Source organism: Bos indicus x Bos taurus, chromosome 8 (assembly GCF_003369695.1).
Source record: "Bos indicus x Bos taurus breed Angus x Brahman F1 hybrid chromosome 8, Bos_hybrid_MaternalHap_v2.0, whole genome shotgun sequence".
NCBI lineage: Eukaryota > Metazoa > Chordata > Mammalia > Artiodactyla > Bovidae > Bos > Bos indicus x Bos taurus.
This window is the reverse complement of record NC_040083.1, coordinates 10,970,030-10,992,473: the sequence shown is the minus strand read 5'-3', so window position 1 is coordinate 10,992,473 and position 22,444 is coordinate 10,970,030. Positions and strand designations below refer to the sequence as shown.

Here is a 22,444-nt window from a genome sequence, read left to right as displayed (position 1 = left end):
TTTACTCTAACCTCTGGAGGAGGAAATGGCAACCCACTCCAGTATTCTTGCCTGGAGAATCCCATGGACAGAGGAGCCTGGGAGGCTATAGTCCATGGGGTCTCAAAGAGTCAGACACGACTGAGCATACACGCACTTTTTACTCCAAGGGCCAAATGGGGGTGGGCGTGGAGGTGTGAAGATGGAGACAATCGAAAGAGGGCAGGCCAGGTGGTCTGCACCCTATAGTGGGTCTCCCCCCCCCCCGCCCCATCCAACCACCGTGCTTGTCCCACCTCCGCTTTCCTCACCTCAGCACCTTTACTTGTTAAACTGTCATCATTCCTCACACCACACAACCGCAGGGAGACCTGGACGGTGTGGAATGTTCCCCACACTCCGAGTCTGGGGCAGGACCTGGCCCATGGCTGGTACTCAGTAAGCGTCCCATCAGAGAGGATGACTTGTGAGGCTCCCGGCGGAGGGACTCTGGGGAGATCACCACTCCTTGCCCGAGGCCCATTGCCCTCAGACATCATCACTGTTCACACCAGAGGCCCCTCCAGGAACAAAATCACAGACGTTGGGAGGGCTCAAGACCCAGTATTCTCTTGCAGAAAACCACATGGAATGGCCACCCAAAGTCACTCACCCAGAGTGGCAGAGCTGGCGTGACCAACCGTCCTGGTCTGCCCCCGCCGGGACTGAGGGGCTCTCCGGGATGCGGGACTTTCAGCGCTTAAAGGGGGACAGTCCCAGACAATGTGGGGTGTTAGGGCTGGCACCCGGGAATCCTAACTTCTCCAGTCCCTCTACCCCTCAGATGGGTGAGGGAAAAAAGGTCCAGGGCGAAAATCCAGAGCCCCCAGGCACCAGGCGGCCTTCCCTGGGCCTCCCCTCTCCCCCTCTCCAGTGCAGCTGTGGCCGGGCTGGGCTCGGGAACTTGCGCGCCGCGCTGGGGTTCTGGGGGGCCGGGCGGGGCGCGGGGACCCTCGGCCGCACAAAGAGGCCGGGCCGCGGCAGTTTTGAAAAGAGCAAGGAAGTTGATCTGGGCCGAGGCCCAAGCAGTGACGAGGAGGGAGGGCGCGAGGGCGGGCGGGCGGCGGGAGGGCGGGCGCGCGGGGCCGGGGGCGGCCGCAGTCCACGCCTCGCCTGCCTCCACGGGAAGCGCGCGGCGGGATGGGCGGCCGGGCGCTGCGCCCCCAGCCGGCTACCCCGCGGACCCTCCCCTCGGCGCGCCGCCTCCGCAGCCGGGGCTCCGGCGCGACTCCGGCACCGAGTCCCACTCCCGCGGGCGGCGCGTAGGGAGGCGATCGGTCGGTGCCCTCCGGGAACCCGCAGGCTTCACTCGGGGTCTCACGGCCGCCGATCCGCCTCCGGCCGGGCCCGCCTGAGGCCTCGGAGCGGGGACCATGAAAGGTAAGCCCGCGCGCGGGAGCTCCGAAGCGAGCCCCCTTGGGGCTCTCCACCCTGACCGGGTGCGGTGGGCATCTCTCGGCGGGCGGGCTGAGGACCGGAGGACTCCTCCGGGAAGGATGGCAGGGGCTTCCCTACTCCTTTCGTATCATCTGGAGAAAAGTCTTAGGAGGACAGGATGGAGCCCTGAAGTCCAGAGGAAGGGGAGAGGAGAGGGAGAATGGAGAACGTTCTTATCTGTCATTGCTCTTGCCTGAAAAGCCATTGTAATTACCAGAGAAGTTTTTGATCCCTTTAACCAGTCAGCACGGAAAGATGCTACAGCCCAAAGCTTCTAGGAATATGGACTTCATCTAGCACACCCATCTCACAGTCTGCTGCAGCCCCCATCTAGCCTTTTACCCCATGGGATCCTCCTCTGGGAGTTTCAATCCCAGGAGAGACCTGCTGTGACTGAGTTTCTTAGCCCAGGCCTGCCCTTCCCAACCTCTGAACCCTGCCTGACCTACCTCTGACCTCCTGGAGACAGAGCAGTGGTGGAAGATCAGTGGCCCAGGCCTGAGCTCTCTCTGGGCCAGTGAGCATCACCACAGTGGTCCTTGCAGCCGGTTCCTGGGATGGAAACAAGAAGCAGACCTGGTCCCAGATGTTCATCCCTGGACCCTGGCTTTCTTGAGGCCAGGGAGAGTGGACATCTGGGCTTCATGCTCATTCTCAGGCTAAGGGAGAAGCCAGCTCTGGAGTCATACTGTAAGTCTGGCAACTTTGAGGATGGTTCCTCTCTCACCTACTTCATGCTAATCCTTCCACAGGAGCTGGGCAGATGCTTTTGCTCCTAACACCTCTTCCACTTACTGAATGTTAAAACGACCAAGGGCTTTTGGGTCATCCACAGGGCTTTCCTCTATGTTCTCGTGGGGTGTTGATGAAGCAGCCTTGTCTGCCATTGAAGGGTTCAGGGTTCCTGTGAAGAAAAGGCTTCATGGGTAAACCTCTGATTGATGACAGCCTCCATGCTGTGTGGTTGGGGAAACTGAGGCCCAAGCAGGTAGGATTGGCCTTATGGTCGGATCACCTGTGCAGTCCCCCAAGGTCCCAGGGCCATTCATGAGGTTCAATGGTCTGCTGTTGCTGTCTTAACATTATTATTATTTTAATATTTTTTTGGCATGTGGGATCTTAGTTCCCTGACCAGGGATCGAACCCATGCCCCCTGCATTGGCAGCATAGAGTCTTAACCACTGGAGCGCCAGGGAAGTCCCCTGTCTTGAAATTATTAATAATTTTTTAAACAAGGGAGCTTAGCATTTTTACTTTGCACTGGAACGTGCAAATTACACTGCTGGGCGTATGGATCAGAGAAGGGACTTGCTTAAGATTCACAGCTAGTCAGGGGGACCGGCCCAGAGCTCCTGCCCTCCAGGCCAGTGTGCTTGCTCATACGTACATCCCTCTTCCTCCCCTCTGGTCTCTGGTCCCTCTGTCTGTGCTCCCTGGCAGCCTCACCATGTCTTGAGCTTCCTGGGATGATGCGAGCAGGTTATCACCAACTCCAGGGAGTTCCCTCAGCAATAGAGAGGGGCCTTCCTCACCTGTCTCCTGTTATCGGCTCCCACATCTGTGGTGCAGTCCTGTGCCTGGTCAGCGACCCCAGGGAGGTCATTACCGGAAGCTTCCAGAAAGATCTGAGACCACCTCTCACCACAGGCTCGGGGCCCACGCTGCTCTGGATGTGGATGATGGTGGTGAGGCGCCGCATGTTCTCAAAGAGGTTTGGCTCCACCAACATTCCAGAAGAACACTTGGGGAGAAAAGATGGTGAGGGAAAGACAGGCAGGGCTGAACGCCTCTGACATAGAGGAGACACCCAATTCTTGTGGGGGTGGGAGGCTTCCCTGGTGGCTTAAATGGTAAAGAATCCGCCTGAAATGTTGGGAGAGCCAGGCTTGATCCCTGGGTCAGGAAGATCCCCTGGAAGAGAGCATGGCAACCCACTCCAGTATTTTTGCCTGGAGAATCCCATGGACAGAGAAGCCTGGTGGGCTACAGTCCATGGGGTCACAAAAAGTCAGACTGAAAGAGTAACACACACACCCAACTCCTGGGGAGGAAGTTGGGAACACACGACCCACCTTTCTGAAAGTCAGTGAGACAACAACATTCCTCTGAGTGGAGGAGGAAAAGGAAAGAGCTGGTATGAATGGGTGTTTAGAGGAGGTCTCTGAGGAGGACCAGCTTGTTGGCTGGGAGGCTGTGGGCTCCAAGTAAGAAGCCCAAGGCCTGCCCTTTTCTCTCAAGGAGCAGTCTCACCACCATGGGGGGCTGCATTCCTGTTTGCTGAGGCCTTCAGGGCAGCTCTTGTATATTTTCCCCCCAGTTTTGGGAAACCTTCCACGATCTCCCATGACATCCCAGGGCCCAGGCCTCAGAGCTGCGGAGAAGGCCGGGTGTGTTCCCATCACGCCTCCCTGCAGGGTCTCCCCCTTTGTCTCCCTCATCCTCCCCGGGAGCCAGGAAGAGCTGCCACCTCTACCTGAGAGGGAAAAGCCAGGCCAGGCAGTCAATATTTGGCCTTGGGGAATCTGTGGACTGTGAAGAATCAGAATTTTTTTTTTTTTTTTCCCCACATGGAAAAAAGAAAGTGCCAGAAAAACGGGCCCGGCCCCTTCCAGGACAGCCCTTCCCCAGGGGAAGCTAGCTTCGAACTATCCCACCAATCTGCCATGGATCTGAGGATTACATGGGCTGGCAAAGGCTCACCAGCCCCACTCAAAGCTAAACACGGTGATGTTATGCTTTGTGGGGGTTGGTGGGGACGGTACTTAGACAAGAAAACAGGTCTGCTAAGGAGTGCCACCAGCGGCCAGGCGCCAGGCCCTCTCTGCCAGCCAAACTGTTTCCACCCTGAGGCGCCTCCCACCCTGAGGCGCCTCCCACCCGCCTGCCCACTGGCTGGCAGCCGGGCCTCCCAGGCAGCCGCATCTTTTGGTGCAAGCCAGCCCCAGGCCCCCAGTCCAGCCCCTCTCACGCCTGAGGGCACACAGCTGCCACCACCCCTGGCGATGGGCCCACCTTGGAGCTGCCCACTGGCTTGTCTGAGCCTTTAACAGCCACCTGTGGAATTGCTCCCACATCTCCAGTGAGAGGGTCCAGTGGCAAGAGCCCCTTCCAGCCACGTGAGGTGCCCACAGAGTAGTTCGGTTCACTGCAGAGACGACTGATTTGAGTCAAGACACAGGCTCTGATCCTGGCCACACGTGAGGCTCTGGTCAGTGTTCCCTTCTCCGGCCCACCTTCCTCCTCCTGGTGGTCCCGAGGCCCATCTTGCCCTGATGCCCTGGGACTCAGCCCAGGAGCTTTGGGCTGAGGGCCAAGCGGAAGTGACTTGGTAGAGAGATGGTTGGAGGCAGGCCTGCCACATGGGTCACTGTGCCCAGGGAGACTTGGCCTCAGCTTCCATAGATGGGCAGACCCACATCCTGCTGTCCCCCAAGCCTGGGGGAAAAGCCCTTCCGCATGGAATTGGGGAGCAGTGCCCACACCCTGAAGGCAAAGGGCAGGCGGGAGGGCAGAGGGACTCAGAAAACAGCAGTGAGATCCCGGAAAATCTACCTCCCACTGCTTGGCAGGGGGGATGTATCCACTCATCAACGTGCAGACTGGTCCCTTTTGGAAGCCCAACCTTCATCCCTGGACCGCAGGGCACTGGAGGGGGGTTTGACATGGCAAAGGTGCACAGAGTCAATAAAATGGCCTGATGCGGGGGTGGGAGAAGTGGAGGGATAGAGGGGTGCACGCTGGCCACCTTGCCTTCCAGCTGGGGTGATTTTAAAAACTGAAGACTCCCCTCTCAAGCTTATTTGGAAGAGGAGATAAAGAATTCTGCTTCTCAGTGGATGTTGGTGAACGTTTTGGCAGGTTTTGTGAAGGCCTTTGGGGACAGTTCTTGTGTATCTTTCCCCCAGTTTAGGGAAACCTTCCACAATCTCCTTTGACATCCCACGGCCCCAGCTGCATAACAGAAATACACTACTATGTATAAAATAGATAACTAATGAAAACCTCCTATATAGCACAGGGAATTCTACTCAATGGTGACCTAAATGGGAAGGAAATCCAAAAATGGAGGGGATATATATATACACATTTAGCTGATTCACATTGTTTTACAGTAAACACTAAAGCAATATGGTAAAGCAACTATACTCCAATAAAAGGTAGAAAAAACAGAAGAGAACCAAGTAATCAAGGGGGGTGACATGAAGGCACCAGTGAATGGTACAGACAGTAGATTCCATAGAAATCCGAGGAGAGAAAGAACCTTTCACATTGGGGCAGATGGGGAAGGCTTTAGGATGTAGTAGAAGGTGAGCAAGGTCTGGATGGGGTCATGCAGGAGACAGGCAGGAGGGGCAGGTGCTGTCGTTGGGTAAGTGTATTCAAGGGTGATGGGCAGAGAGGTTGGCTTGGAGGTTGAGGGTTTGGCAGAGAAATGCAGGGAGCCACAGAACCAGGAGGCCTTGAGCACCACGCCAAGGACTCCAACTGTGTCCTGTTGACTTTGGAGAGGCCCCGAACAGGTTTGTCAGAAGATGGCCTGCTTGCTAGTTCTCTAATGACATTCACCCACGTTGGGAAATCTCTACTTTTAGAGAAAGCCATGAGGGAAGAAGAAAATGAGCCTGTGATGGAGCCAAGAGGAGCGGTCAGGGACACAGGGGACAAAGGAGGATGTAATATCATGGAAACTGAGAGGAGAAAGTTCCAAGAAGGAGGAAATGGTCAACAGCATTGACTGTTGATGGACAGGCTTTGCTCAGGGTTATTTGATCTTGAAAAAAACAGGTGGCATAGACCGAGAGAAAAGTGGGTAGATTTGGAACAAAAACCCAGGGAGGCCTTGTGTTAGAGAAGTTTGAGACAAAGAGAGCTAAGAAGTTAAAGCAAGAAGCAGGCCAGGCATGAAGAAATTTTCAAGGTGGGACTGGCCAGCTCATTGGAAGGTCAGGGGAGAGAAGAAAAGGGGAGAGGGGGGCCTGGGGGGGCCTGGGGATGATGGAGACCTGAGTGGCTGAGCTTCGCCTGTAGAAAGAAGAAAGGCTGCCTTCATGTACCCCAGGATGTAGACATAGGTTTTTTGCATCACTAGTTGCACTGAATCTTTTTACCATCCATGCCCAGTATAAAAATTTTGAAAAATGCGAAAAAGAAGAAAAAATAGTCCTCACATGAACTCCTACCCCTCAGAGAAAATTGATAAGATTTGGATGAGAATTTTTCCAGAAATTCTTCTGTTTATTTGCACACAGATTTTTTTTTCCACATAGGTAAGATTATACTATATATGTATTTTTATATGTATTTTTAAATTTCAACAATAGAACCTAGACATATTCCTTGGGCAGTAAGTATAGATCTGCATTCTTTTTTAACAGCTGCATGATATTCCATAGTATGGCTTTATAAGAATTTATTTAATCAGTCCTTTGTATTGTGCTTAGTTGCTCAGTCGTGTCTGACTCTTTGCAACCCCGTGGACTGTAGCCTGTCCATGGGGATTCTCCAGGCAAGATTACTGAAGTGGGTTGCCATGCCCTCCTCCAGGGGATCTTCCAACCCAGGGATCGAACCCAGGTCTCCCACGTTGCAGACGGATTCTTTACTGTCTGAGCCATCAGGGAAGCCCAGTCCTTTATCAATGGACACTTAAGGTATATACATTTTCCCTTGCATTTATCACAGCATGCAGTGATAATCTTTACATGTCCATCTTTGCCTAGTGGTATATTTATCCCTTTAAAAAGTAATTCCTAGAAAGGGGATTGCTGAGTGAAAAGGAAAAATTGGAGTTTTTGAAAGTTGAAAACCAGTCCTGAGTGTGACGGACCTTAGGGAAGGGAAATAAATGACGGCAGAGTTCAAGCAGGATAGAAAAATAATTCTAATAAAAATGGCTGATACTCCCGTTTATCAAGTATCTGGTACTTTTCACATGTTGTCTCATTTTTATAGCAGCTCAGGGAGTTGATGGTTTTCTCACTGTTTTGTACACAGAGCCCAGAGACAGAAGGGGAATCCCCGTGTGAGAGACAGCATGACCGGAAGTGGTGACAAGCAGAGAGAGTGAGGGGTTTGAAGGCCCAGACATGATGGTCAAGATCAAGAAACTAATGATTCCCACCCCTCCCATCCACTGGACTTGTGGAGTTCAAGGGCAGTGGAGGAAGTGCTAGCTCCACAGAGGAGACCAGTGTGTATGTGATGGGAGAGGGTTGAGCTCTGCTGTATTGAGTGAATAGTCAAGATGCTCTTCTCAAACACTGCCGCCCATATCTGTGGGGTTTTATTCCAAAACCCCCCAGATATACCAAAATCCAAGGATGCTCAAATCCTTTGTATAAAATGGCATCATATTAGCCTTTAACCTACCCACAGCTTCCAGTTTTGTTTTTTATTAATTTTTATTGGAGTATAGTTTCTTTTTTGGGCTTCCCTGGTGGCTCAGACGGTTAAAGAATCCACCTGCAATGCAGAAGACCTGGGTTCTATCTCTGGATTGGGAAGATTCCCCTGGAGGAGAGCATGGCAACCCACTCCAATATTCCTTCATGGAGAATACCATGAACAGAGAGAGGAGCCTGGCTATAATCCATGGGGTCTCAAAGAGTCGGACACAACTGAGCGACTAATCACATTTGGTTCTTTACAATGCTATGTTAGTTTCTGTGGTACAGCAGTGAATCAGCCACACAGGTACATATATTTCCTCTTTTTTGGATTTCCCTTCCCATATACTTTAAATTATCTCTAGATTACTTATGGCATCTGCTGCTGCTGCTGCTGCTGCTAAGTCACTTCAGTCGTGTCTGACTCTGTGCGACCCCATAGACAGCAGCCCACCAGGGTCCCCCGTCCCTGGGATTCTCCAGACAAGAACACTGGAGTGGGTTGCCATTTCCTCCTCCAATGCATGAAAGTGAAAAGTGAAAGTGAAGTAGCAGTTCGATTCTTAGCGACCCCATGGACTGCAGCCTACCAGGCTCCTCCGTCCATGGGATTTTCCAGGCAAGAGTCCTGGAGTGGGGTGCCGTTGCAGTTTAAATGTAAATAGTTGTAAATAGAGTGTAAATGCTATGTAAGTAGTCACTGGTCACTCAGCAAGTTCAAGTGGTGCTTTTTTGAAACTTCCTGGAAAGTTTTTTTTTATATATATATATTTTCTTACTGAGGTTGGTTGAATCTGTGGATGTGGAACCCATGAATATGGACTGGTGTTTGTTTTATAAACACACACACACACACACATATATGTATTACAGTGACAGTGTTAGTCACTCAGTCGTGCCCGACTCTTTGGGACTCCGTAGACTGCAGCCTGCCAGGCTCCTTTGTCCATGGGATTTCCCAGGCAAGAATACTGGAGTGGGTTGCCATTTCCTTCTCCAGGGGATCTTCCTGATCCAGGGATCCAACCCACGTCTCCTGCACTGCAGGCAGATTCTTTACCGACTGAGCTACGAGGAAAGCCCTATATGTATGTATAATAATTGTATTTATTTGGCTGTGCCGGATCTTAGTTGTGGCACTTAGAATCTTCGATCTTTGTTCATCGTGCCATGTGAACTCTTAATTGCAGCACATCTGGTCTTTAGCTGTGGCATGTGAATTCTTAGTTGTAGCATGTGAGATCTAGTTCCCAGACCAGGGATGGAACCCAGGCCCTCTGTGTCATTGTGAGTGCAGAGTCTTAGCCACTGGACCACTTAGGGAAGTCCCCCAGTTGGCATTTTGAGTTTACCACAAATAACCAGAGATTGCTTCTGGCACTCCGTGGGTCGCCACGCCAGATGTCTGCACAGTGTGGGTGAGCCTTGTGTAGTAGAAATTTATGCCACCCAAATGCCAAGAGTGCCCCAGTGAGAACACTGAGGGCAAGAAAGGGGAGGTAATTTAGGATAGAGAGGGAATCTGCCCACAACCTCTGTGGTTATGGAAACTGTAAAAGGCAGCTGATGCTGGGAGCCATAGGCTGGCTCTGAGGATTCAGGCAGAAGTGGTGGGGAGGGGAGAGGGAGAGAAACAATGCCTGTCCCAGAGCATCAAATGTGGATTTTAGGAATGAAGGTGCAGAGAGGCAGCAACTGTCACAGGGAAACAGAGCATGATACCTCTTGAGCAGGAGAATCTGAAAGGGAAGGACCAGTTCATCAGAGCAGAGAGGAACAGACAGATTCCCACCCAAATATAGACGCATCTGCAGCGGAAGACTGTGGCGAGGGGGTCATGGCAGAAGGCTTCCAAGGAAAACAGTTTTTCAACCTTAATTACAGCATTCTCCCACCATAAACTACAATTTCTCTGCGACTTTAAATATAGCCTTGGTTCCTGAGAAGAGTCCGAAGTCTTTATTTTTACTGACCCAATTGGCTGTTTTGAAAACCCACTCTGTGAACTCCATAGAAGATAATCATCAAAATATGTTCCTTGAAGTTCCTGAAGAAAGCCCTTTTATTCAGTTCCTCGAATCTCTCCCCCTCACTGACTCTGATGGGAGATTGCAGTCCCAGAAAGGCCAAAGAGTGAATTAACTCCACATTTTCGGTCAACCAAAAGCAAGCCTGAGTCGACAGCCACTGTTGTGTTAGCAGGTTGGGGCTATTTTCTGCCTCCACAGGGTGAGGTGAACCTGGTCTAACCTCAGCGGAGCCAGGAGTCACACCCAGCCACGTGCCCAGTCGGGAACCTTCAAATCAAACTCTCTAGACGTGGCCCTGTGGGAGCCGAGGCTTGAAAAAACAAGGGCGTTCCCTTGTGGCTGTCCCTCTGATATTTGAGTTGGATGACACGACCGTAGGTACGGACGAAACAGAGGCTCTTTCAAATCTCCAGTGGTTGCCACTGCTTCATGAGACTGAGCTTGCAGCGCTGTCTTCGAAGGCTAATTTGTTTGTAAAGTTCATTGCTTGGAATTTGGGTAGAGATCTCTAGGTGAAGTGTGGAGCCGGTTATGCCTTGGGTAGGTCATGCGGGATGCTCCCTCATGACAGCTCCCTCTAGAACAGGGGAGGCTGAAACGGACATACAAAGTCTTTGAAGTTCGGTACCCAGAACAGCAGGCTGTCCCCAGTTTGTCCCAAAAGAGAGGTTTTCCCAGATACTCGTGGGTTCAGGCATTACCCTATCCCAAGGGTATACTCCTTTCCCAAGCCCCACTCGCTCCCGTCCCAGTAGCCTCTATCCTGGAGTCAGCAAAATGAAAGAAGGATGAAAAAGAGACAAAATACAACTAGAGCCTGTGTCTGCCTTCCTGGGAAGGTGACCTCGTTTCAGACACCAGTGGCGACCTCTCCAAGCATCCCAGGACCCGGCAGCCCATAATATATGACACGATGGGGCTCCTTCGTTTTCAGCATGTCAAGAAGCCCTCGATTTCACGGATGGTTTACATTTGATGCAGGAGAGAACTGCAGCCTGAGTTGAGAGGGCCGTAAAAATGCTGGTGGGATTCTAAAGTGATCAACTGGACACAGATGGAGAAAATTAAACCCCTCTCCCACAAAAAGGGAGTCTTTTTAGCCTATAGGAGTGAAAAATCATAACCCTTGCCGCAGCCCTGAGGAAAGAGAGGGGAAGCAGATCCCAAATTTTGCTGCACCACCTCCAAATCCCTCTCTCATTCCTTTTCAATCCAAACATTAGGCCCCTCCCTGTATATTCTTTCTGCTCCTTTAAGCCTTTGCATCCTGAATTCATCAGAACTCCCCAGCACTCCCTCGCCATGCAGAACTCTAAAAATAGATCATGTTTAAACCATATTTTAAGTCATTAAACTTTTTTTTTTTTTTTTTGTAAAACTGAGCTCTTAATCAAAAAGGGCAGAAGTTAGCAATACTCTAAGGATGCAGGCCTTCGCAAAGGGTCAGTAAACCCATCTTTTTTGAATATCCGCTTGAGGTCAGCCCTGTGTTGAAAGAGGCCCAGGAAAGACCTCCTGACCTCAAGGAGGTGACAAACTGCTGGCAGGCCAGACGTGCAAACAGATGCCGGGTCCAGATGGATAAGGCTTTTCTGAGCTCTGTGGCTTGTGTGTGTGTGTGTGTGTGTGTGTAGCTGTGCAAGAACTCCATAAGTGTATTTGCATCTTGCTTCAGATCACTTCCCTGGTGGTTTAGATGGTAAAGAGTCTCCCTGCAAAACAGGAAACCCGGGTTCAGTCCCTGGATTGGGAAGATCCCTTGGAGAAGGGAATGGCAACCCACTCCAGTATTCTTGCCTGGAGAATCCTATAGACAGAGAAGGCTGGAAGGCTACACAGTTCATGGGGTCATGAAGAATTGGACACAACTGAGCAACTAACACTTTAACTTTTCAGATTGCTGGGCATTTAGGAACCACTGACTAGCTAACAGATCACTTAACCTCTCTGAGCCTTTGTAACATGGTAAGTGGGCTCTGTGACTTAACAAGCTCCCTTCCCATTCCCCCTCTCTCTGAAAACTCTGGAAAGCCAGGGCACCCAACACTAAATGACATGCCCCAGAAGGCGTGGGAACAGGCAGTGTGGAAGATGGACTGGGGAGGAGATTCTTTTCCTGCCTCCGCAGACTCCACTTGGTCCAGTGCAAGGGGAGAGTACAGATCCTGCCTCATCCACCATCATCTCGCCCGTCATCGCCTTTGTGTCCTCCAGCCAAGCTCTTCTCCATTCTTTAGGTCTGTCTCCTCTCCCATCCTCTCACTGGCTCAGTCGTGGTGTAATGTGAGTATAATGAGTCCATGCTTGTGAACAGTTTGGCTTCTAAAACCCTCACAAATGCTTTGGATTATGTTCTCATTCAGAGGAACAGGGCTGGGACAGTTGCTACAGCCTTCCAGACGTAGGTAAATGAGGGGTCCCCAGGGTCCATGGTTCAGCGCTAGTAAACAGGAAGTTTGAAGGATTAGAAAGAGAAGATCTCTTTGGGGACGCTGGGGAACAGTGCTGTGAGTTATGGAGCTGAGATGTCAGCAAAGGGAATGGGGCCAAACACTTGTGAAGTCTCTCGTCTAAAGAGAGCCGAGATCATGCCCACCAGTGGTTCCCTTCACGTGGGCTACCCCGCGAGGCATCACATGGGTCTCTGTGAATTCCCACTTGCTCACGACTGCCCATCTTGGAGCTCTCGACAGGAGAGCAGAATTATGACAGAGCTGTGTGCTTTCCGAGGGAGTGTTCTCTGAAGGTTAGTGTTAATCTTGCCTAATTTAAGCCTTCCCAGATTCCCTGCAAAGGCTATAAGCAGCAAAGTGATGAAATTGACCCTGGAAACAGAACAGGGAGGAGACCTCATCACGGGGGTGGGCAGAGAAGCCCCACCAGGGGAGGAGAGAAATGAGAAACGGCAGGAAGGCCTGGAAGGCGTCTCCGCTCTAAGAATGGAAGGAATACCTCCCCAAGGGACCCCAAAGGCTGCGGTATATCCAACAGCATCATTCTGGCTGAGATGTTGGGGGTGAGAGGGCCCCGCTAATTAGGGTGAGGTTTTGGTGGTCAGGGCACAGAAGGCACTGCCTCGCCTGGGGCACTGCTTTATGGAAAACTGATGGCAGTGCTGGTAACCTCCCAGGCAGTTATCCTCTTAAACTCTTGGCAGATTGATGATGGGATAGCAGCCCAAGACACAAAGCAGGGCTGAAGAGGTTGATTTCTTAGGATACGTAGAAAGGGTTCCCATCCTTGTCAGCCTTCCTTCTGCCACTGTGCCCACTCTCCATCAAAGCATGCACACATACACACACACACACACACACACACATTCATGCACACAGCTGAAAACACACTAACTCCATCACATAGAGGGTACCTGGAGTCTGTTACTATGGAGAGGAAACTCAAGCAGGAAATTCAGGAGGTTATGATACTGTTACTGATCAGGGTCCTTGTATTAGAGGGTAGTTGCTTTTACAATGTTGTTTTACTTTCCGCTGTACAGCAAAGTGAATCAGCTATAAGTACAGACATATCTCCTCTTTTTTGGATTTCCTTCCTGTTTACTTTTTCTGAAGCTCTCGAGGGTAATTTACATACATCATGGTTCTTTACTTCTGAACACTTCAGCGTGGATTTCCTAGGAACAGGAAGATGATCAGGGTACAGTCATGAACTCCTGCATTTGCTTCAATTCTGTATCTAATTTACCACAGGTATTCTGATATTCGTTGATCAAATAATCCCCTCAATAGATTTCCTTTTCCCTCTAGCACAGGATCCATTCTGACATTAAGGACTGTATTTGGCTGTCATGTCAATTTCACCTTGTGTTGTCTTTTTAGACTCTAAAATTTTTGAAAATTCAGTCCCCCACCAACTTTTTAAATACAATTTTCATGCTGTGTTTTTCTCATATTACCTCATGATTCAATTGGGGTTCTGCATCCTTGGCCAATAATTTTGTAGATGATGGTGTGTCCTGCTCAGCCGTCACATCTAAAGGTATACCCTGTCCATCTGTCCCTCTCCTGGTCAGTGTTGCCTGGTTTCCTCAATGTATAATTACTGAGGCTTTTTTCCTCCTCTGCAATAATAAGTAGTCTAGTCTAGAAGGAGACACTTGAAGGTGGTGTGTAAAGGCTTATACATAAACAAACATACATGCTGTTCTTCATCAAAATTTTCCCAAGAGGTGGCACCCATTGATGGTTCTTGCCTGATCTGGTCTTGACCATGATGATTGCTGATCCCCCAGCTCCAGAAGTAATAAGAGCCCTCCCTTCTCCCTGTCAGTTCGTCTGTGGTATGGATTCCTATTTTTTTCCAATGAACTCATAATTGCATAATTATACTTAAATATTTCAATGTTCAAGTTGTTCTGGCTGGTTTCTGTATACTTGTGACATGCCCCTATCATTTTTTTTTTTTTTGAGCAGTCCCTTAATTTCTGAAATAGAAAGATGTTCCAGATTCATCTTCTGTCTACCTTCTGCCCAACCATAGAATTAATCATTTCTTCAAGGTACCCTGGTTCTTTTTAGTGGGAAACAGTATGAGAGACCAAGATCTGGACTGCTAGGCATGCTCAATGCTATTTTGATATCTTTGCTTCCTGGAAATTTCAACAAAGTTATGTGTCTACACATAGCTACAAATATAGATACCTCTATACCTATATGTGCATGTAAACAAATATATTCATACATAAACACATTTTAGAAATTATGAATTCCCACTGATACCTTCAACTTCAGTCCATCCCCAGAGGGTTCTTTCTTATCTCTTCCATTCTATATTTCTGATCCCCTTTTCCATAGTGAGATCTCTGGGTCCAAACCAATCAATGCATTTACTCTATTTGCTCAGTCTTGAATTAATCTAAAATGACTTCCAAATTGCTTTACCCATGCTACAACAACAGAATAAGTTTCTTTGAAGGTTCAAGATTTGTTTGCACTTCTTCCCAATCCTACCCTATCACACCCTAGACTGAGGTTACACAGTCCAAACTATGTCATAATAGATTAGTTTTTTCCTTGTTTCTCTATTTAGTATATTTATGGTATTCATTCCAGCAAGCAAGACTTATTGGGTTCCAAGTATTTTTATTAATAAAATTTAATTTTTCAATATGTAAAAACAGCATAATTTTAGAAATCCAAACTATACACAAAATTAGAGTGAGAGGATGGTGACTTTTCTGTAGTCTTTTCCCCCAGTCCATCCCTTGTAGAAAACAGTGTTGCTGTTTTTTCGCTGGGACTGTTCCTGCGTTTCTTCTTTTAGTGATAAGCATATATATGGACGCCTTCTTATTTTCCCTTCTTTCTTGTGACAAGGGTGCCACATCATAGTGCTCCTCTGCACTTTGTTGTTTTCTTGTAATACCTCCCGGAAGTGACTCCACGTCAGCTACTAGAGATTCCCTGTTCACTGCATCGCTGTGCTGAGCCCCACGGTGTGTATGGATGCCACTGGATGTTAGTCAGTCTCCTGTGCTTGCATGCTTAGATAGTTCCCAGTTTTTGACATTACAAATAATCCTGTAATGAATAACCTTGCCACATATATTTTCAGATTGTCGGAGGTATTTATCCTAGACAAATTCATAAAAGTGTGATTGCTGGGTCAAAGGGTAAATGCATATACTAAACCCCCTCTACAAGCCTTGGGCCATTTTTGCTTTCAGATCCCAACTCTCCACCACCTAGGCCAACAGAGTGTATTGTCAAGCCTCTCCTTTTTTGTCAATCTGATGGGTGAGAAATGTTATCACAGTGTAGTTTTAAACTGCTTTTATCTTATAAGTAAAGTTAAACATCTTTTTATTTATTTGGGTACCACTTTTATATCTCTTTTCATAATTGTTCTGGTCTTTTGTTCATTTTTCTATAGGATTTTGTCTCCTTTATTTCCTCTATTTTTAAAAGCTCATTATAAATTTGGTATATTAATTCTTCATCTGTGATGTATGTTGTGAATATTTTCTCCTTGTCATTTGCTTTTTTGGCCATGCAGAAGTGTTATTTTACTGTTTTACTTTAATGTAGTCACAAGTATTCATCTTTTCTTCTGTTGCCTCTGGATGTTCAGACATGGTTTATAAAATCCCCCACCAGATATCTCCCAAGCAGTTTGGTTGTCATCATCAGCTTACACCCCCACGTCCCATCACAAAAGCCCTGGTCAGCTCAGTGCAGACCACCTCATTTCTCAAACATTCACTGGGATGTTTGTGTTCACGCTGCCTATTTTGGGCATCTTTCTTCTGGTCATTCATAAAAAGACCAGATCTGGTAAGGAGGAAGGGGTATGCAATGTCTAGAGGAAGGGGTATGCAGTGTCTAGGGGAAGGGGAAGAATCTTCTGAATGAAGGAATGCCTCACTTGGATCTTATTTAGGGAGCATGAGTTCCCAGGGAACAAGCACTAGATCAGCCTTCCGACATGAGACCTGTTCCTGCCCCAGTCCCGTCCGCCCTCGGCAGGTCCTGCACGAGGCAGCGTGTGAGGCAGAGGCCATGCCCATCCTGTATCCTCACACCGCCCCCTCCTCCTCTCTGCAGTGCCTCCCACCCCTCAGCTGGGCTGGACGCAGAGTCTTGATGGAGACTGTACTGGAGCCAGATTCATCCTTGTCCCTGCAGAAGCAGAATCCTGCTTTGTGTACCATGCGCCAGGGATGAAAGTGTGCTGAGTCACACCATGCAAGCTATATTTCTTCTTGGGCTTCCCTGGTGGCTCAGTGATAAAGAATCCACCTGCCAATGCAGGAGACATGGGTTGGATCCCTGCGTTGGGAAGATGCCCTGGAGAAAGAAATGGCAAACCACTCCAGTATTCTTGCCTGGGAAATCCTATGGACAGAAGAACCTGGGGGGCTGCAGTCCATGGGGTCACAAAGAATCAGACACGACTTAGTGACTAAACACCAACATTTCTTCTTATTTCATGCCAGGGATCTGAGCAAGGTGTAGATAGAGTGGGCAGCTGGGCTGGCCTGTGTATTTTTGCAAGTTTGTCAGAGATCATGAACTCTCCTCTCTCGGATGTTGGGATGTCCTGGTCCCTTAGCCATTTGATCCTGCCCTCCATCCCCCTTTGCTCTGATTACCATCAGATCACCTGGAGCTCAGGTGGGCTGACTTGGACCCAGAGGTGAGGGTGAGCGCAGGGGCTCGGGACTATAAATGAACGGGGCATCTGGAGAGGGGTGGGTGCGGCAGGGCCCCAGCCTGGGGTCTGACGGTGCTGGCTTCCTCTCAGTGAGGTCGGCCGCTGGTGACGGAGATGCGCTGTGTGTCACAGAAGAGGAGCTGGCTGCTGACGACGAGGACATGCCATCCTTCCCGTGCACACAGGAGGGTAAGGGCTCCAGAGCGTCCCTCTGATCCTCTCTCTAGGCTGAGAACCACCCCGCCCCTGCCCTCAGCCCCAGGCTGGGGAGAGACTTGCCTATCCGCATGGCTTCACCATCCAGGCTGTTCCTTCCCCACTGCTGCCTGGAGGCTTAAAGGGTGGAGTTGCACAGGCCTGGGTTATGCAGTATGGGTGAAGTCAAAGTTTGTCACACGTGACATCTGTCTCCAGGGCTACTCCTGAGACCTCCAGGGGACCTCCGCCATCTCCCCCAGGGCCCATCTTCCAGAAGTGTCCCCTTCATCATGCCGCTTAAGTGGTCTGTCCTTCTCAAGCTCACGGGACACCAGCTTGGCATGAGAAACCAATGCCCCGTGAACAGTTATTTGGCATAGGGCTTCTTGGCGGGTTTCAGTCTAGATTCTCAGCCTTGGCTGTGCATTGTCATCACCCAGGGATGTCTGAGACCAACCCTCAGAAATTCTGATCTCTTGGTCTGGAGCGTGGATGGGCATTGGGGCTTTTAAACATTCTTGTTACTCAAAATGCGCAGCTGAAGTTGGATCCGTCTTAGAAACTGCACAGCTGGGAGCGTCACAGCTTTCTCACTGGGCAGTGACCACCTCCCAGCGTCTCCAGGAACACTGGCTTCCCTCCCGCTTCTGTACGAGGGACCGATGGACACACTGGAACCATCCGTTTGGATTCCAGGAGAACTTCAAGTGACCCCCAAAGTCTGGGGACTAGTGACCGACCTTCTGGTTGGCCTGGGACTGAGGGGTTTCCCAGGAGGTGTGACTTAGAGTTATTAAAACTGAGACAGTCTTGGCGAGCCATCCTGGTTTGCCCAATTCCGAGGAGTTCCCTTAACAAGAGACTTGCAGTGCTAAAATCCAGGAACATCCTAGGCAAACTGGGAGGAGTTGGTCACCCACTGGTGAGACAAGGCTGGCTGCCCTGTAGTACAAGATCACGACTAAGGCTGATGTTTTGAGCAGGGGTGATTCCCTACCATGTGGGCTGAATGACAATGCCATGGAGACAAATGATAACGTGATGCCAGTGTTCTTCCAAGTTCCTGATTCTGGTCTCACCTATTCCTAAAAGCTGTGGGCTTCCCAATTGGTGCTAGTGGTAAAGAACCCACCTACCAGTGCAGGAGACATAAGAAATGCAGGTTTAATCCCTGGATGGGGAAGACCCTGTGGGAGGGCACAACAACCCTCTCTAGTAATCTTGCCTGGAGAATCCAATGGACAGAGGAGTCTGGTGGACTACAGTCCATGGGCGCTCAGAGTCAGACCTGACTGAAGCGACTTAGCACACGTGCCCATTCCTAAAAGCTCCAGGACCTCGAGAAAAGGCAGTGAAGTGGGTGGAGATGGAGACCAGCGACAGCCCCCTTTCCGAGGATGGTTCAAAATGTGCTGAGACAGGCCAGACAGGGGAACTGGCAGCCTCCACCACCGGGCTGTTTTTGTCGCCACCCCTCCCCACCCCCCACAGGCCAGCCGGGACCCCGCTGCAGCCGCTGCCAGAAGAACCTGTCTTTGCACACGTCCGTGAGGATTCTTTACCTCTTCCTGGCCCTGCTCCTGGTGGCTGTGGCCGTGCTGGCCTCTCTGGGTGAGTGCAGGCTGCCAGCAGCATTGGCTAGTCCAGGGCTTTCTATCCCGGGCTGTGGGGGAATTTCTCATCAGGGGTCTGCTGGGCACCAGAACCCCAAAGACAAGCACAGATCTCTGCAGCTCAGGACCCACAATAGCATCTTCCTGGCTAGGGGCTCTGAATGCCTGCTTCAAGCTGTGAAGACTGGCTCCTAATTTCTGGTCAATAATGAGCTATGTGGCCTTGGTCCCTCTCAGGACCTCTGTTTTCCTACTGGTAGATGACAAGATGGGCTTCCCAAGTGGCTCATTTGTTGAAGCATTCTCCTGCTAATGCAGGAGACGCAGGAGATGTAGTTTCGATCCCTTGGTCAGGAAGATCCCCTGGAGAAGGGAATGGCAACCCACTCCAGTGTTCTTGCCTGGGAAATCCCAGGGACAGAGGAGCCTGATGAACTTCAGTCCATGAAGTCACAGAGTCAGATACAGCTGAGCATCTGAGCATGCACATGCCCAAAGGACAGGATAGGACTCCGTTTCCGCAGTTCTCAGTTTCAGCTCCATGTTAGAATCGTCTGGGAGCTGTAAAAACTATGATGCCCGGGCCCCACCCTGGATGATGGAATTAATTCAGTATTTAAGCTCTTCAGATGATTCTGGTGTACTTCTAGGCTTAAGGTCACCAGATCAGATGACTTCTAAGCCCTTTCCGTGGTCCTTATGTTTCTCAAAGTGAGGTTGGATGCCTATCTGCATCAAGGTCACCCCCAGGATCTGTTAAAACGCAAATTCCTAGTCTCACCCAGACCTAGTAAATCAGAGTCCTGCCGGTGGGGCCCAGGGATCTGAACCTTGGTGGTTCTCATACACTCAACAGTTTTTATGACAGTCTGCATCCTGCCAGATTCAAGTAACCTCTGCCTTCTGTAGGCTTCCCTGGTAGCTCAGTGATAAAGAACCCACGCGCCAGTGCAGGAGTTGACAGCTTGATCCCTGGGTCAGGAAGATCCCCTGGAGGAGGAGGAAATGGCAACCTACTTCAGTATTCTTGCCTGGGAAATCCCACAGACAGAGACGCCTGGCAGACTGCAGTCTGTGAGGTCGCAAAGAGTCAGACACAACTTAGCAACTAAACACCACCACCAACAACTGCCTTCTGGATGCTAACCATTTATGTTTAAAAGTAAAAACAAATTTGAAAGCTTCTTACTGCAATCCCATTCCATTCCTAGCTTCATTCTTTAAAACTCTTCTGTACAAAGGCAAGCCAGTAGGTTTGCTTGCTCCAGTGGACTAGACACTAGAGACAACTGGGCTGGGCCTCGGGTGAGGCAAGGGAGACACGGAGGACGGTCCCTGTGGGTGCCGACCCTGCACTTGTATGACCCCTAGGATGGGGTGCTTCGTCCTGACCCCTCTTAGAGATATACAGTAAGTGGCTTTCCCCACTTGAAGGCGAGAGGCCCGCACGTTAATGATTTGAACAAACAAATCCGTGTTGGAATCATCTTCCAATAATCCTGAAGGTGTTAATGAAATTCAGCACAAACCAGCACCTCCTATGTGTCACATGTTGAGAACACTGAGATGAGTCCATTGTATTTCATCCTTAAAAGGAGTGGTTCTCAATCTTGTCTGCAGGTTAGAATTCTTTTGAGAGCATTTTAAAATGTATGTGCTGGAGCCCTTCTTGCCACGTGAATGAAATCATAGTCTCTGGGTAAGACCCAGGCTTTAATCATAGAGGAAAGCCCCCAGGCGATCCCAATGAAGTTGGAAGGTTGGGGAACCACTAATTAATCATAAAATATTATAATAACTATTATAATAGTTATATAGTAATAATAGTTATTAAAATAATTATAATAGTTATTAATTTATTAAAGTGCACTCTCCCTGTTTTCATTAAATTATTATAACTGCATAATAAGATTAATATATTATATTATTTATTTATTAATTATAACTTTAATTGTTAACTATTAACTTAATAATTATTAAGTTAAATATTATTATTAGCTTGTTATATTATTAATTATAGCATTAATATTAACTTTTCAATTCTATAATAAGATATTATTGATAAATAATAAATAACATATTAACATGTTCACAGGATTTATCTAGTGGTCCACTAGCTAAGACTCTGCAATCCAATGCAGGGGGCCCGGGTTCAATCCCTGGCCAGGGAACTAGATCCCACATCATTTCAGCTAAGAGAGAGCCACAGCTAAAGATCTTGCATGCTGCAACGAAGACTCAGCACAGCCAACTAAAGAAATAAATATTTTAAAAATAAAAATTTTTTTAAAGAAAAGAACTTCCCAAGCCCCTCACCCCCACTCAGCTCCACCTCTCTCTCTGCTAAATCACATCACAGAGTCTGGCCATCCAGAAAGTGGCTGAAATCCCTGGTCAGAGGAGGGTGAGGAACTGTAGCCCTGCCATTTAGAGCCAGCAACCTGGCCACTGGACCCTTAGCAGTTGCTGGTTGGCCCTCAGAGAGCCTCAGCTCGCAGCACCCATGGGGCCACTAAGACAACTCCAGTAGCACACGGAGAAGAGCCTACATAGGCACGAGAGCCCTTCAGAAGGATGGGCAGTCACTGAGTGCCCACTGGATGCCCCCTGGATGCCAGGCGCTCTCCCATACATGATGGTCATGAGTCCTCTGAACAAGGCTCTGAAACGGGAGGCTGGCTCCACTCCACATACGAGAGGGCAGAATGGGAGGTGAAATGATCTCCTCCAAGATCCAGGGTGAATAGGCTGAGGATTATAAAAACTGGGGGTGAGCAGTGTCTCTGAGAAATCAAAGGAGAACTTTAGATTTTCCTTTTTATTTTCACCTCCAGCCTGAGTGTCCCCACTCCTTAGGATGGTGCTAGCCTTGTTCATGGGGTTTATAATCTAGAGTACAGTTCGCAACCTTTTTTTTTGTCAAGGGCTAGGAAGTAAATTCAGACCATGTATTGACTTGGTCGAAACCAAACTCTGCCATTGCAGTGTTCCCAACAGAAGGGAATTTTTATATAATCGCTGAATTGTTTATATAGAGTATGAAACAGACATTAAAGTAATGATTTTAAAGTGACTTAAGGCTCAATAAGAAAATGTCCGTGACAGGATACCAATAAAGCAAAATAAAATAGATGAGATGTGCAGAACATCCCAATTTTGTACTGCTACCTTCTAAAAAATCCATGTATCTGTGTAGCTATAGGGGCTTGCCTGGTGGCTCAGTGGTAGAAGACCAGCCTGCCAATACAGGAGACACTTGCTCGATCCCTAGGTCAGGAAGATTCCCTAGGGAAGGAAACAGCACCCCACTCCCATTCTTGCCTGGGAAATCCCATGGACAGAGGAGCCTGGCATGCTGCAGTCCATGGGGTCGCAAAGAGTCGGAAACAGCTTAGCAACTAAACAACAACAGTGTAGCTACAAAATGGCTGAGATAAATAAGGTTTGAGATACACAAAAATGTTGATGGCAGCTATATCTCGGTGATAGGATTAGGAATAATTTTTATTTTCTTTTTATGTTTCTTTCTTATTTGTCTCTATTCTAGCCTATGGTCAGGTTATAGTTCTAAAGTCTGAGTGGATGGAAATTA

At 49.0% G+C, this 22,444-nt stretch overlaps 1 protein-coding gene across 1 annotated transcript in view; it reads left to right on the top strand.

Annotated features, from left to right (window-relative positions):
* Nucleotides 1-1,105: 1,105 nt before the first annotated feature.
* Nucleotides 1,106-22,444, top strand: part of SCARA3 (scavenger receptor class A member 3) — a 34,938-nt gene continuing 13,599 nt past the window's right edge. The window contains exons 1-3 of the mRNA XM_027549053.1: nucleotides 1,106-1,398; nucleotides 17,132-17,230; nucleotides 18,731-18,850. Coding sequence (XP_027404854.1) covers nucleotides 1,392-1,398; nucleotides 17,132-17,230; nucleotides 18,731-18,850 — 226 coding nt within the window. The 5' untranslated portion in view covers nucleotides 1,106-1,391. The remainder of the gene's footprint in view (nucleotides 1,399-17,131; nucleotides 17,231-18,730; nucleotides 18,851-22,444) is intronic.